Source organism: Dendrobium catenatum, unplaced genomic scaffold (assembly GCF_001605985.2).
Source record: "Dendrobium catenatum unplaced genomic scaffold, ASM160598v2 fragScaff_scaffold_743, whole genome shotgun sequence".
Taxonomy (NCBI): domain Eukaryota; kingdom Viridiplantae; phylum Streptophyta; class Magnoliopsida; order Asparagales; family Orchidaceae; genus Dendrobium; species Dendrobium catenatum.
The window spans coordinates 5,073,318-5,087,299 of record NW_021319205.1 but is presented as its reverse complement, the minus strand read 5'-3'; the positions used below and the strand labels follow the sequence as shown (position 1 = coordinate 5,087,299).

Here is a 13,982-nt window from a genome sequence, read left to right as displayed (position 1 = left end):
ATGGGTTTAATAATTAAAAAAAAAAAAAGACATGGGTGTTAATTTTATAAATATGTAAGATTTTAGTATTATATATGTAATTCCTCCTTTTATTTTTTATTGCCAGCTATTTACATGATGTTGTTTTTTGGACAGAAACCACAAGCCCGGAAACATATTACACGGTCACTTTCAGTGCCAGATAATGCCAAGGGCAGGAACTTACGAAGAGCAGATTCATTAGGTTTGATACGTGTGATCCCATCACCTCGTCCTATTGTTGTTGATAATTCTACTGAAGTTGAAATTATTGAAGCAACTAATGGTAAGAAACGTGCTTTGCTTTTTCTTATTTACATGGTAATTTTCTTACTATTTTGAATCACAAATCCAAGTACGTCATAAACGAAGTTTATTTTTTTGCAAGGAGTTTGACTAGTTCATTAATTCTGGTTGAAAACTTTTTGCTTCCTTAGGTTTAGATCATCCAACACTTTGGTCCTTAAGTGTTGTAAACTTGCCTTCTTGTCCCATGAGTTTCAAAACTGTCCTTACAGGGAGGGAAGGAGGGAGAATTGACTAGGTTGGCTATGAATTGGCATGGTTATCACAAACATAAAATGTATGTAGTGCAAAACTGTAAGCATCAATGAGAATTCATGAATCAAGCATGCCAACCACTTGGCCAAGTGGTTCTTGTTTTTCATAATCATACCTTTTAGATCATATATATAGATTACTATCAAAATGATAGGATTGTTGCTTCTGGAAATAGTTGAAATTCGATAGAGATCTTTTGTTTTATGAACATTTAGAACCATAGAAAATGCGCCCTACATAGAAGAATATTTCTTTGGGAAGATGTTCTTATGCTCAAATTCATAAGAGGATTTGATAGTTTAGGAAGTAAGTTAATGTTTCATGTAGAATGGCATTAATAATGGTGCGGGTGGAGGGTAGTTTAGGGCTTTCTATGAGCTAGATGGAAAATGTATGAGCTACTTTGTATCCAAATATGTGCTTGATAAAAATGCCTTTGGCTGATTGGTATTTGGTTCTTTGATTGCTTGTAGGGTTGACGACCAAGTCTCCTTGCTTTTAGCATTAGAGCTGGACCACTATATCCCTTGGTTAATGGCGGACAAAGGGAGACTTTCAACTTTGAAATCCATCTTTTTGGGTCATAATTGGGCTTTTGGATGGTTTTATGATTGGTGTTGGTATGATATGAGTCTTCTTGTTGGATCTTAGTTGAAGTTTTAAGACAAGCGTGAATTCTTTAAGTTTGACTGAAGGGCTTTATTTAGGATATGAAATTGAGCTTATCGAATTGTATTTGATTAAGGGCTTTGTTAAATCCCAGCCCTTCAATCCCGAATTAATCCCATGGATGCAAATAGTGATCCGTGGGAAGCTTCCTCACGCTATGAGCCTTCCTTAGTTAGACGATAGAATTAGGAAGGATTGTATTACTCTTTATTGTGTAGTAATTTGTTTCTTTATGTAAGCATCTTGTATAGACTATAAATAGGGATCATGGTGAATAAAGTTTCAAGCTTTTTCCCACTCCAATCTTCTGAATTCAACATGGTATCAGAGACACGAACAAGATAGAGAGGAAGCCATCGGAAGCCAAGTGAAAGAAGTTTTACCAGAGGAAGACGAAGCCAAAGGCGACAATTGGACGCTCACACTCCGGCCTCTATAGACGCAGGAAGGCGACACTCGGAAGGCAGGAAGAAGCTGAAGATGCTCGACGCTCGGAGTGATCGATCCAAGTTGGGAGCAAGAGAAAGGATGAACCGATTGACTTTATCTGAACTAGTGTAATTTTTTTCGTTTATAATCAATCCTGCATGTTTGAATAAACCTTTTTGCAATCAGTACAACCTTACACTTTCAATGGCTCCAACAACCTTGTATTTGGCATTGAAAAGCCATTAGCACTCAACAAGTTTTTTTTTTCCTCTTTGGCTGGGTAGAGTTTCCTTTTTTTTTTTCCGTATCTACAATTCATTATGAACAACATGTTTGTATTCAGATACTTTAATGTTTCATAAGTGTTGTTGGGGATGTTCATGTTAGAAAAATTTGCTGTAAAGTCATGTAACCGAGGAGATAAATTTTCATATGAAATATGCTCACTGATCGGCTTTTTGGTGCGTTTCTTTGTACCTTGCTTGCGAGCTATCGATGTATTAAGATGAGAATCAGTGTTATCTTATGAAAATAGGAGCAGACATTTAGTTGACCTAATGTGAAATGCTTTAATCTCCCTTGTTTTTTGAATTTTCTTGACATATGAAATAGGCAATTCCTTTGTCTTACTCGTTATATGTGATCTCATGAAATTTGAGGACAACTAGAGGAATGGAATTTGGGTAATTTTGAGAGAGATGCAAACTTGGATAAAATGGGATGGATATTTTCACAAAAGTCATATTAATTGATAGAGTTGTCCCATTAAATGTAAGTTTTGGGGAAGAAATGTTGATTTTCAAAACAATATTGTCCATTTTATTATATTTTCATTTTTTGTATTTTAAGAGAGTAATATTTGTACCATTGTTGGTTTTGAGAGCAGATAATAAAAATGCATTTTATGGTTTTAGGGTCAAATTTGCTCCTTTCATGAGGAATGAGAACAAAAGATAGAATAACCAAGGACTTTGAGGGGAATAGTAAAGATGAGTCAATTTTTGAGTAATGATGATGATTTGACAAGTGTTTTTGAACTTATGGATTCTTGATGACATGCAATTTTATGAGGCAACAGGAAGTACATCTCATTCTCAATAATGATTTGGAACATTGCTTGTAATCATAGTGAATCTAGCAATTTTTAGGGTGGTGCATATTTTTTTCTTTGCAATCTTGTTTTGCTAAGGTGATCTATATAAGAATTGTGGTGATCAATTTCTTATTGAAAAAGATAGTCTCTAAGAATGAAATTAGAGTATTCTCTTTCATTATTAGTCTCGAAGAGTTGAAATTGGGTTATAAACTGGGTTTTCATTTAATAATGATTTTTTTTAAAAAAAGTGGCAATTTTTAGATTTATCTTTTATTAAAAAAATTTAAATGATTTTTGTATATCATCAATATGTTATGTGAACCGCCTAGCTCTTGGGATATTCGTCATCCAAGATGGTTCTTATTTATCACTATGAATAACAAGAAACATTTGAGAGGCCTTATAAATGTGGTTTAAATATTTGTTTTTTTTTTTGTGTTCGGATAGTGTCATGTTTCACAATGAATGATTTAGATTTCTTTTTGATGAAGTATTCAATTTTTTAAGGTGCATAAATTTGGGATGACGAAGACGGAGATGCCATAACGTAATTGCACTCTCTTTAGGATATGATACATCATCATGAGCATATTTTATTTGCAATTAATGATTTTTTTTTAATATGTAAGAGGTAAAGTTTCAGCATTTTCCTTTAGCACTATCAGTTGTCCTCCCCTAGATTGCATCTTGGAATTCTCAATGAGTGGGAAAAAATTAACTCACTTCATATGCTTGGTGATTTTATTGATATATGAGACAGCGTAGGAAGGCTTGAGAATTAATATGACTGAATTTAAAACCATAGCAATGGAGATGTTTATTGTTCCAAAGCCTGTAACTTTCTCATTGTAGTTCTGGAGATATGGTCGCATTTTGTGAAATAAAGATGTATGCCCTGTCATATGATTAGATGCTCCTGAGTGCGCTATCCGTAATTAATTCAAAACCATACATTTTTTGAGCCATTTATTCGATGTTGATTTCATGTGTGGTTGGATTTATTTGGAGGTGGCTAATCATCTTTCACATCATATCAATTCGCTCTTTATTAAATGTCATTGATGTTGGTTTTTAAAAATTACTGTTAGTCATAGAGAAACAATGACCTTGTTTTCCAGATTTCTAAAGTTCCAGTTAGTGGACTTTTCTCATATTTTTTAAAAAGTTTCTTTTGTGTGTCCAGACTTTTGATTGTGGTCACAACAAGTCCTTTTTTTTTGTGTAGAATTGCTGTTGGAAATAAACATACCTTTTGAAGTGAGTGCTTATCCTTTAAGGTAAGTCGGTACTCCTTGGTTACCCGTCATGATATTTTTTCGATTTTCTTCTCTTCGGACTTATGAGAACAATGCCCCTATAAATGGAAGGATTTTTGTCCCAAATAATCTAACTCAGACTTCAGTGATATTTTTATTTAATTAAAAAAGGAATGTTGATATTCTCCCTTTCTCAACAATTTTATGATTCTTGGTTGAAGTTATTGGACCTTCCTAGTCCAGTTCCTTAAAAACATCTAGTTGTTGCTGATATCAGGCAAGGGTATTCTAATATTGGGTAATGGAGGGAACACCTTGTTGAAAAAGATCATAGAGGGTACTTTTGATTTCAAGTATCTCTTCAATATTTTTATTGTTAGAGTTTGTTTTATTTGTGAAATTTCAAATTTCTTTGATGGTTCCATAAAATATGAAATTTAGGCTAATTTTATTTTTTATGGTGTTGATAAGGCATCATATTGCAATGTTTTTAGATTTCTATAGTTTAAACTTTGGGTCTTTTTTTTGAAGGATGAAAGGCCAGACTTATGAGGTAATCTTTTTCCCTTAATCATTCTAATTGGGCCCATCGGAGGTTGTCATTCAGCCTGCGTTCTATGAATGGTGGATTGAGAAGCTTTCTTTCTCCTAGGTTGCCATGAGGAATAGACTCATGGCTAGAGGTGTTGGAGTATAAGTGTGCATCGGAAACTACTCTGTGTTTAAATATCATCGTTGTTATGAATGATGATCAATAAAGAGAAGAACTAGAGAATCAAGATCAATGTTGAAAAACATGGAAAGAGAAATATACTCAGTTTTATATTCCAGGGGAAGAATTAAGTGCTTTATAAATAATTAATACAATAATCAGAGAAGGAAGAAAAAAAAGGAAATAATAGAAGTTTAAGAAACCAGTAAGCACATTTATTACATAATGTTACTCACTTTTTATGGAAGTTAGCAACGAGGGAATTAAGCACTTCATAAAATTTTCCGTCCTCGGGCTGAGCGGTGGAGCTGAATTTGAGACAATCAAAGACAACTGCTAGATTCTATGATTAGGAAGCCTATTGTAGACAAGATTTTTCTCTGAATTCCATTCGAGAATCCAGAATCGATTCTTGATTTAATGTAGTAGTCTTTACATCTCCTTGCTGCTGTACCCCCTCTATATTCTCCCAAACATTATTCCTGATTTGTAGCAGCCTTAACACCTTCCAATTCTAAAACAGCTGTTTGGTCCTTCTATTTTGCCCAAACTTTCCACAGTTTGCTATTGGAACCCTTAAGAAATTAACCACATGAAAAATTAAGACATCAGATATACAATGAGCTGGGGCCAGAGCTTAAACGTTAAAAATCTCTAAAATTTTTATTAGTTCAAATTTTAATGGCTGAAATAATTTATATCGTGAACAATCACATGATTCTAGAGAGTTTGTCTCCTTTTATAGCCACGAGGCTTGTGTTTATGCTGTATAGCTCTACTAACTTCATTCTTTTTTCCTGTCTCCTGTCTTCTTTGATGTTTTTGCTATTTGTTTAAAAAGTGAGTGAGTTTTTTCATATTGGCTAGACATTGAATTTTTGTCAAGTATATGAAGTTCAAATGTTCATTGGCTTTTATATTCTTATTCTCATTAATTTCTAATGGAAGGCCAGTGGTTTTTTGTCTTGATTGATTTCCTTGCATATATAACTGTTTTGGGCTAGTAGTTTGTTCAATGCATTTTTGGGCTTATTGGATGATTTTTGGCATCTATAATATTATTTACGCATTAGAGACCCTACATTTTTGGACGTCCAAATATACTTGTGTATCACAAGTTAGGTTTGAAAAGCTTGTGGACCAAAGTTTAGGCTTACCTAAACCTCAAACCAAGTTTTTAACTTTTGGATAGGTTGGATAAAGATTATTAATTTTTGCATGTCATGTTATTTTTCTATAGTGAAAGTATTTTATATTTCCACCTAGCAAACCTGAAAACTGCTGGCTTCGTATTTCTTTACCTCAGCTGAAGATGAAGGTGAAGATATTCCTGAAGAAGAGGCAGTCTGCAGGATATGCTTATGTGAACTTGGGGAAGGAGGGGAAACTTTTAAGATGGAGTGTAGCTGCAAAGGGGAACTTGCACTTGCTCACAAAGAATGTACAATAAAATGGTTCAGCATCAAGGGAAATAAGACATGTGATGTCTGCAAGCAAGAAGTAGAAAATCTACCTGTAACTTTACTGAGATTGCAAAATCATCAGACTGCTAATAGAAGGGCATCAAATACATTTTCAGAAAGAGAAGCTTCTCGCTACAGGTAATTCTAAAAGATTGAGAATAGGTAACTTTGAATGGTTATTTTTTTTGGGAAGCAAAAATGTACCTTCAATCAGGGCTGGTCTTGATGAACTAACTGTTTGACATTGAAGAAGTTGTATTCCACTTTCTCAATTAGATTGAAGTGAGTTGCTTGATTTCATCAAATTTTACAACATCAATATTTCACGATGAATATTTTGCAATCTCAAATTTCTTTCAGTTCAAAGATAATCATGTTGGTGCCTAACAACTACATTCATCAGTTTTCTTTCAGTAGGCTAGTAAGCATGGAAAACCTTGCTAATTCTGTGTATGGTATTTTAGAAATTATATTTGTCATGTGAAAATACCAACCTCCATCAATTCCGCTTCCATCAATATTTCATCGAGCTCATAGTCTTCAACCTTCCTTTTCACTTTGTCACTTTGTGATTCGTGGGATTATTAGTGCCCCCTCAACAATCGGTGAAATTTGGTAATATTATACTACTTGCTCATCAATCTATGGACTAATGTAATTATTCTGTAATTATTATTCCTTGTTTATATATGATTCTTTTTACAAGCTTTTCTTGGACTATGTAAATACTATACAAGTGTTGAATGAAATGCTCAACAAATTCTCTCTTGTTCTTGTCATGGCATTCAAACTTTAGGATTTTTCCATTTCTTGTATTTTCATTCCTGCAGCCTTCATCTTGGGGTTTTGATGTGTTAACTGCACCAAAGAGTATCCAGGTACCTGCAATCAAGAACAATCAAGCAGAAAAAGCACAAACGAAACAGGAATTCTGAAAATTGGATATATTATCTTATGTTTCCTCCTGTTTTTCAATATATATATATATATATATATACACCCATTTCTATCTTTACTCCATAGTCCATACAAGTAAAAAGAAATCATATACTATTTTAGCTAAAAGACAAAAGTTGTTACTAGGTAGTGAAAACTATAATAGAAAATAAGTAGTGGAGTGTGGCATGCGATTGCTGAGCCCGATTTACGGAGATGCACTGCATCAGATTTCCATCATTGCATTACCACAATTTTCTGTCCTTCATTGCTACATTACCACAGCCTTACGACATTCATTGCTACACTTGCTTCAATTTCTCCTATTTTTCTATGGCTGTAGCATTTTTCGTTGCATTGTCGCTAACATTACTTGTTATTGTAGCCTTCATCGCCGCAGTACTATAAATTATGCTCATTGTTGAAGCCTTTACTGTTGCACTGCCACTGCCGCTTTTTGTTTTTTTTTTCCTTTTTTTCCCAGTGAATAAAAACATAATTTCTTTCTCCATGGATAACAATAACAATATCCCCAAACTTTTGGTCTTGGGCTCTCTTGGAATTAAGGGATGAAATATAAAGTGTTTATATAGAAAGAATTATCTTAAGTGATGGTGATTAGCTTTTAGGTTCTTAAAAAGAAAGAAGAAAATTGGGCCATTTAGCAGGCCAAGGAAGGCAAAAAGACTTGCTAAGAGAACTTGAGAAAACATCTATAGCAGGGGAACAACTTGCTAACATTTTCATCAAAGGATTATTGAGGAAAAGCTTTTAGAAATCATCAGGCAAGCCTGGAATGGATCAAGTCCATTAATTTGTTTGAGGGGAAGTGTGAAAAAATTAATCTTCATCATTCTGTCTCCATCAATGCTCTACGAAGGCCAATAGTTACCCACAAGTTTTTTTTCCATTTAATGCCACTTCGATGATCTGTTGGGTTATTAGTGCCACCTCATCAATTCGTGGACTATTATAATTATTTTGTAATTGTTATTCTACATACTCATTAATCCTTGGACTACATACTCATCTTAAATTTGTTTATTTTCTATTACCCCAAGATTGTATAAGTACTTCACAAATGTTGGAATGAAAAACCTCAACAAATTCTCTTAAATTCTTGTCAGTTCAATTAATTTTTTTTTAAAGTTATCCATGTTTAGAATTTTTTTGAAGCAGGTAAAAATTGAACTAAGGGCACTAGTTACAAAATATATTTTATTATGCTCTTTTTTATGAAGCTTGTGTACTTATGTTAGATGGCTATGAATAACAATAATAATCTTGTTATTCATGCAGATATAATATTTATGCAAAAACGTGGATCAAACTATTTGCATTTGTATTTGCTCAAAAAACATTATGAACTAGAATGGATGAAAAATGAAATAAAGAGAAGGAGAAAAACTTGCACATACGCCCAACTTTTATGGTTGGGCATCTCCTGCACCTTTGTTAGTTACAAACGCGCTTGGTATGTCTCTCCATGCCTATGGTACACCTTCAACCCTACTTACTATTGCAATTGCTCACTCCTCCCCAAACTTTGGCTCTAGAGCATTAGCCCAATAGTCACACGTTACCCACATCACTATATAAATTACCACCCTAATCCATCATTTCAACCATATCTGCCTTTTCCCACATGTTCTGTTTAAACAGTGGGGGGAGACTACACATCTGAACTACAATTTTTTAATATTGACAACTTTCTAATTTCAATGCCTCAATTCCCGCATTTTCTTCCTTTCGTATTATTTCTCGTACTCTTAATGAACTCCCTTAATCATCAACACTTGTCTTTCAATCTCTCTCATTATCTTCCTCTCCCAGCCCCTCTTTCTCCCTCCTAAGAATCCTCTTGTTATCTTTTTCTCCTAACAATCTAGAGCTCCCTAAACCCATTTGTGCAATTCATGCAACCTATGAACCCCTATTGTGACTCTTGCACGTTTTTACACGTTCCTCCTCTCCCAACGCTATCTTTCACCCAATGGCTTTGTTATGCTTGAACCGGCCCAGGAGGGGCCGGCTGGACCCGGTCCAACCCGGGTCTATACCAGGCGGAGGCGGAAACAGAAAGAGGAGGGGGGCGGACAAGGTGGGCCCCACTTGGGGCTGATTTGATTATGTGGGAGGGAAATTTTTGAATGCAAAGGGCTGTTTAGGTATTTTGTAGGAATCCTTTATTGTTAATTAGGAGGATTAGGAGGGAGAGGGGGTTATCTTGAATTTGAATGTAATTTGAGATCTAGGGTTTCTTGCTTGGGCTCTTGGCGTTGCCGGAGTTTGTCGGAGAGTTGTTCTTCCTCTCGAATCGAAGAACATTGTATCTTTCTTATTGTCTTGCTTCTACTATTGGAATACAATAGATTTGTGTGATTTCTTCTCAGATTTGTAGCGTATTCTCCTGTTTTTCCCTGTTTCTTGGCTGATTTCTGCTGTGGACAGCAGTTTTACTTTGGATCTACTTGGTTTTGGTGAGAAACACTTGGAAATCCAAGTGTTTCCTATCAGGCTTCAACTTGCCAACCCCTTTACAAAACCCATAGCCTTCTAACTCCCATGCCCGACCATTGACCGTAGCTTCAACACTCTTCTACACACACCAAACCACATGCGCAACTCTATGCTGGTCTATATCATGCATGCTCATCCCTCTTCCTTCATCTGAACACCAGCTTAAGTTGCTCTCTTATTGATGAGGACATCAGGGCATGAAAAGTATATCTGAGGCATGGCCGTCGATCTACGGCCACGATCGAGTCAATGTGTTTTGAGTTATTTCATATATTTGTTTTATTATGTTATTTGTTATTTATGTTGTAATTATTTTTCCTGTTTTACCCCTTGCTTAAGGGAAGTCGTATATAAGCCTTAAGAGTAAGGTCGTCTTTTATCTTTGAGTCCTTTTTGTATGAGGCTATTTATAGCTATCATGTTCTTCCTCTAAAGTAAATGATTGAATGATAAAAAAAATTTGTGCTATTGCTTTAGTTCTTGAGAGATCTTGAGAGTGCTTAGAGAGAGAGCGAGAGCCCTAAGAGAGGGAGATCGGATCACCCACCAACCTTGGAGACGGCCGGGTTTGTGGTTCCTTATCTTTGTTTTCTTTTCTCATTTACCCTTTCTTCCATCCCCTAGCCGCCGGCCAAGGTTCTTTCAAGCCTTTGCCGCCGGCCACTCAACTTCTCACCACCAGCACCGCATAAACCCCTCCCACTACCCAAACCACCGACCAACTTCATCCCCATCACCACCACCGAAATCCACTTCAAGCCCCCCAAGTCGCCGGCCCTCTTCTCTCATCCTCCCTCCAAAATTCAAATCCCACCTTGAATCCTTTCCATAAGTATCTACTCTTAATTTGGGAAGGTTTAATTTCAAATTTCAAAGCAATTTGAATTTGAAAATTTCTTTCCTAAATTAAGACACCTATTTTAGGAAAGTTCCTAAATTAAATTCTATTTGAATTTGAAATTCAAATAGGATTTAATTAAAACATTTCCTAATTTCAATACCCAAATTAAGAAGCTATAAATCTATCCCCATCAATCCTCTCCAAGCATTGATTATTGCCGGCCCCTACTGGGTGGGATTAGGAAATTATTTCCTAAATCCCAAATTCCCCTTTTGACAGCAATTCCAATTTCCCCACCTTTCTTTTGAATTTGACTTTTAATAGGACACAATCGAGAAAAAGGATTCATGTAGCCGACCTCACGTAGTGGGATAAAGGCTTGATGTTGTTGTTGTTGTTGTAGAGAACTTCTCCAATTGGAAATCAATTAACATCCTCCCATCTCTCCTACCCGCCCCCTAGCTTGCTTCCAATCCCCTCTCTCCTTGCCATTAATTCTCCCTCTCTTTGGAATAATTTCAAATTCCAAGCTCCTAAATCCTCCACACTCAAATCTGAAATTCAAACTTCAGTTTTTGATGATTCTCCTCCTCTAACCTAACCCTAATGTCAACGTGTGGTCCCACCTATAGCCGGCCATCTCTTCCCCTCTTCCCCTTTGGAATTCGCATGATGAGTTCCTCTCTCCATAGGAACCTTCAAGGAAGTAGCAACCATCGTCTTCAACACATCAAGTCTTGAGAGAATCTCTTCATCTCTAGTTAAGATTTCAAGGGATATAACAACGATCACCTTCAATACCTCAACTTTTGAGAGAAACGTCTCTCTCTCTAGGTAAACCACGACAAGGGTGGATTTCTTCCCCTTTCAATTATTTTCCTAATCCCCTAATCTTGTAGGTGATGACGATTCACAAGGAGCCGTGCTTCACCTTTGCCTAAGCTTAGTAAACGTAGGGTTTTGTTTCGCCATTGCCCAAAACCTTGTAAACATAGGATTGAGTGCACTTTCTATGCTTCTAATCTTATTGTTAGATTAGGGATTTTGTTGAAAGCTATTTACTTTGCATGTTGTTGAATTTCTAACTTGTTTTGATTCTTCAAGTGCTTGGCAAGTGGCTTAGCCTAAACGTAGGCACCCCTCTTTTGTTTTCTATTGTCGTTTTTTATTGCTAACAGTTTTAATCTTACTTGCTCTTATCAAGGAATTGTGCAAATTCTTATTACATTCATTTTAAGCATTTGGTTATACATCACTTATTTCATGGGTCAAGTCTCTTAACCAACACACACACCTCTCTTGCTTACTCATTTTCTCACAAACTTTAACCTCCCCTGCATGTTGAGTTCTTTGCCTACTTTGACTCCCAACCCACGTTCAACTCTTCTTTTTTTTGGCATTTCCCCTCACCTGCTAGCACTCTTTCTCTAGTTCTAGCCCACTCTTGCTATCAATCTTCTTCTGAATCTTTTGTGTTACTTACTATGACCTTAGCATGACACCATTAACACTGCATACAATAATTATAATTTGCCGAGCTCTATTTCTCTTTCAAACATCTATGATTTAAATCACAACTAATCCCATTATGACATCAACCGGGTGAACCTTGTAGCTATTTTCTATAGTATAAATCGTGCCTCACCTCTTCATGACATTTGTTAAGGTGAGCCTGATAGCCTCCTTAAAAAGAAAAAACTAATGAAATTCATGGGGCGATGCATATTTGCATGCTTTATCATATCTCTCTTCTCCATGATGTAACCCGTCTCACCCTTGTATGAAATCTAACTTAGCCATCCTTGTAGCCTTATTGTCTTGAGTAAATTAGCAAAATTCATGAAGATATGTTGACCATTTTCGTTCTTAACTTTCCAAGCATCTCTATACTAATTTCATAAGCTTGTCCATTAAACAATTCATCCATTGACTCACTCGACCTTTGGGCTTAAAGGGAAGCATATTTAAACCCAGCATATCAAGCCTATGAATTGTCTTTCCACTTTATGTTCCTCATCTTAAATTAATGGCATGGCTCCTCCAATCCAATGAACTAGATATGAGAAGGGAACCAAACTCCAAAAAATTTAGGCATAGTGTCTGCATATACATTAACTTAAAATAGAAGTATAACATGTTGCAAGCTTGTACACCTCAATTGAAAATTCACAAGCTTTAAAAATTCATAAAATAATGTTGCTTCTTCATCGTTAGGTGAGTTGCTCAAGGTATATTAAAACCTCACAAAAAATGTGAAAGAAGAAATATACTTGATTTTGATTCAGGGAGGAGTTACAACAATACTCATGCTACTTGAAAATGAGATAACGAAGGCTTGCTCACTCTCTCACTTAAAGTTCTTAAGCTTCCTAACTTGCATCTTGAACTAATGGTTGAACAAAATCACATTTCTATGTGCATATCTGATGACCATTTACCCAATCATGGAAAGTGAAATAGCCTAATGTTGTTGAATGCATAAAAAATAAACATTAACCTTTTGAATTTTCTACTTAGGGTCCTGCAGAATAAAATGTAATATTGTGTAAAAAGAATGTAGTGTATTTGAAATTTTTGGAATTGTTTGGATGAGTATAAAAAAAATGAAGGCTTGCTTAGCACTCTCTCGCTTAAAGTTTTTAAGTTTCCTAACTTGCTTCTTGAACTAATGGTTGAACAAAATCATATTTCTATGTGCATATGTGATGACCATTTACCCAATCATGGAAAGTGAATATCTTAATGTTGTTGAATGCATAAAAAATAAACAATAACCTTTTGAATTTTCTACTTAGGGTCATGTAGAGTAAAATGTAATATAGTGTAAAAAGAATGCAGTGTATTTAAAATTTTTGGAGTTTGGATGAGTGTAAAAAAATGAATGCTTAGCACTCTCTCGCTTAAAGTTTTTAAGCTTCCTAACTGCATCTTGAACTAATGGTTGAACAAAATCACATTTCTATATGCATATGTGTTGACCATTTACCCGATCATGAAAAGGGAATGGCCTAATGTTGTTGAATATATGCCACCAAAAGACCCATCTAACATAGCATCATCCAAACAAGTTGAGAGAACTTTAAATTCAACACCCCAACTATAAAAGTGCAATGATATTTTGGACAAAATAGAAATATAAATACATTTAATTTGCCTACAATTAATTTGATAATAACCAAATAGGAAAAATTTTACGACAAAAATCTAACCACATAACATATAATACAATTTGCAAGTTCTTGCTTTGAAAAAGGAGAGAATTCGTGGTTAACTAAGGGGCTGTTTGGTTGCCTGAAAAAGAAATGTAGTGTAAAGTAAATGCAATGTAAAGTAAATGTAATGCATTTTGAATAATTTGCTCTGTTTGGTTGTCTGCAAAAGAAACGCATGAGTTTTGTTTCCCTTGTTTGGTTATGTACATCCAGAGTAAAGTAAAATTAACTTTTTTTAATTGTTTTTTTACAGGGAAGAGAACTACCTT

General features: G+C 35.3%; 1 protein-coding gene across 2 annotated transcripts in view; it reads left to right on the top strand.

Moving 5' to 3' along the window:
• Nucleotides 1–13,982, top strand: part of LOC110093311 — a 30,722-nt gene that overhangs the window by 2,256 nt on the left and 14,484 nt on the right. For both annotated transcript variants that reach the window (XM_020818155.2, XM_020818156.2), the window contains exons 3-4: nucleotides 136–304; nucleotides 6,048–6,342. In XM_020818155.2, the coding sequence (XP_020673814.1) occupies nucleotides 136–304; nucleotides 6,048–6,342 (464 nt within the window). The remainder of the gene's footprint in view (nucleotides 1–135; nucleotides 305–6,047; nucleotides 6,343–13,982) is intronic.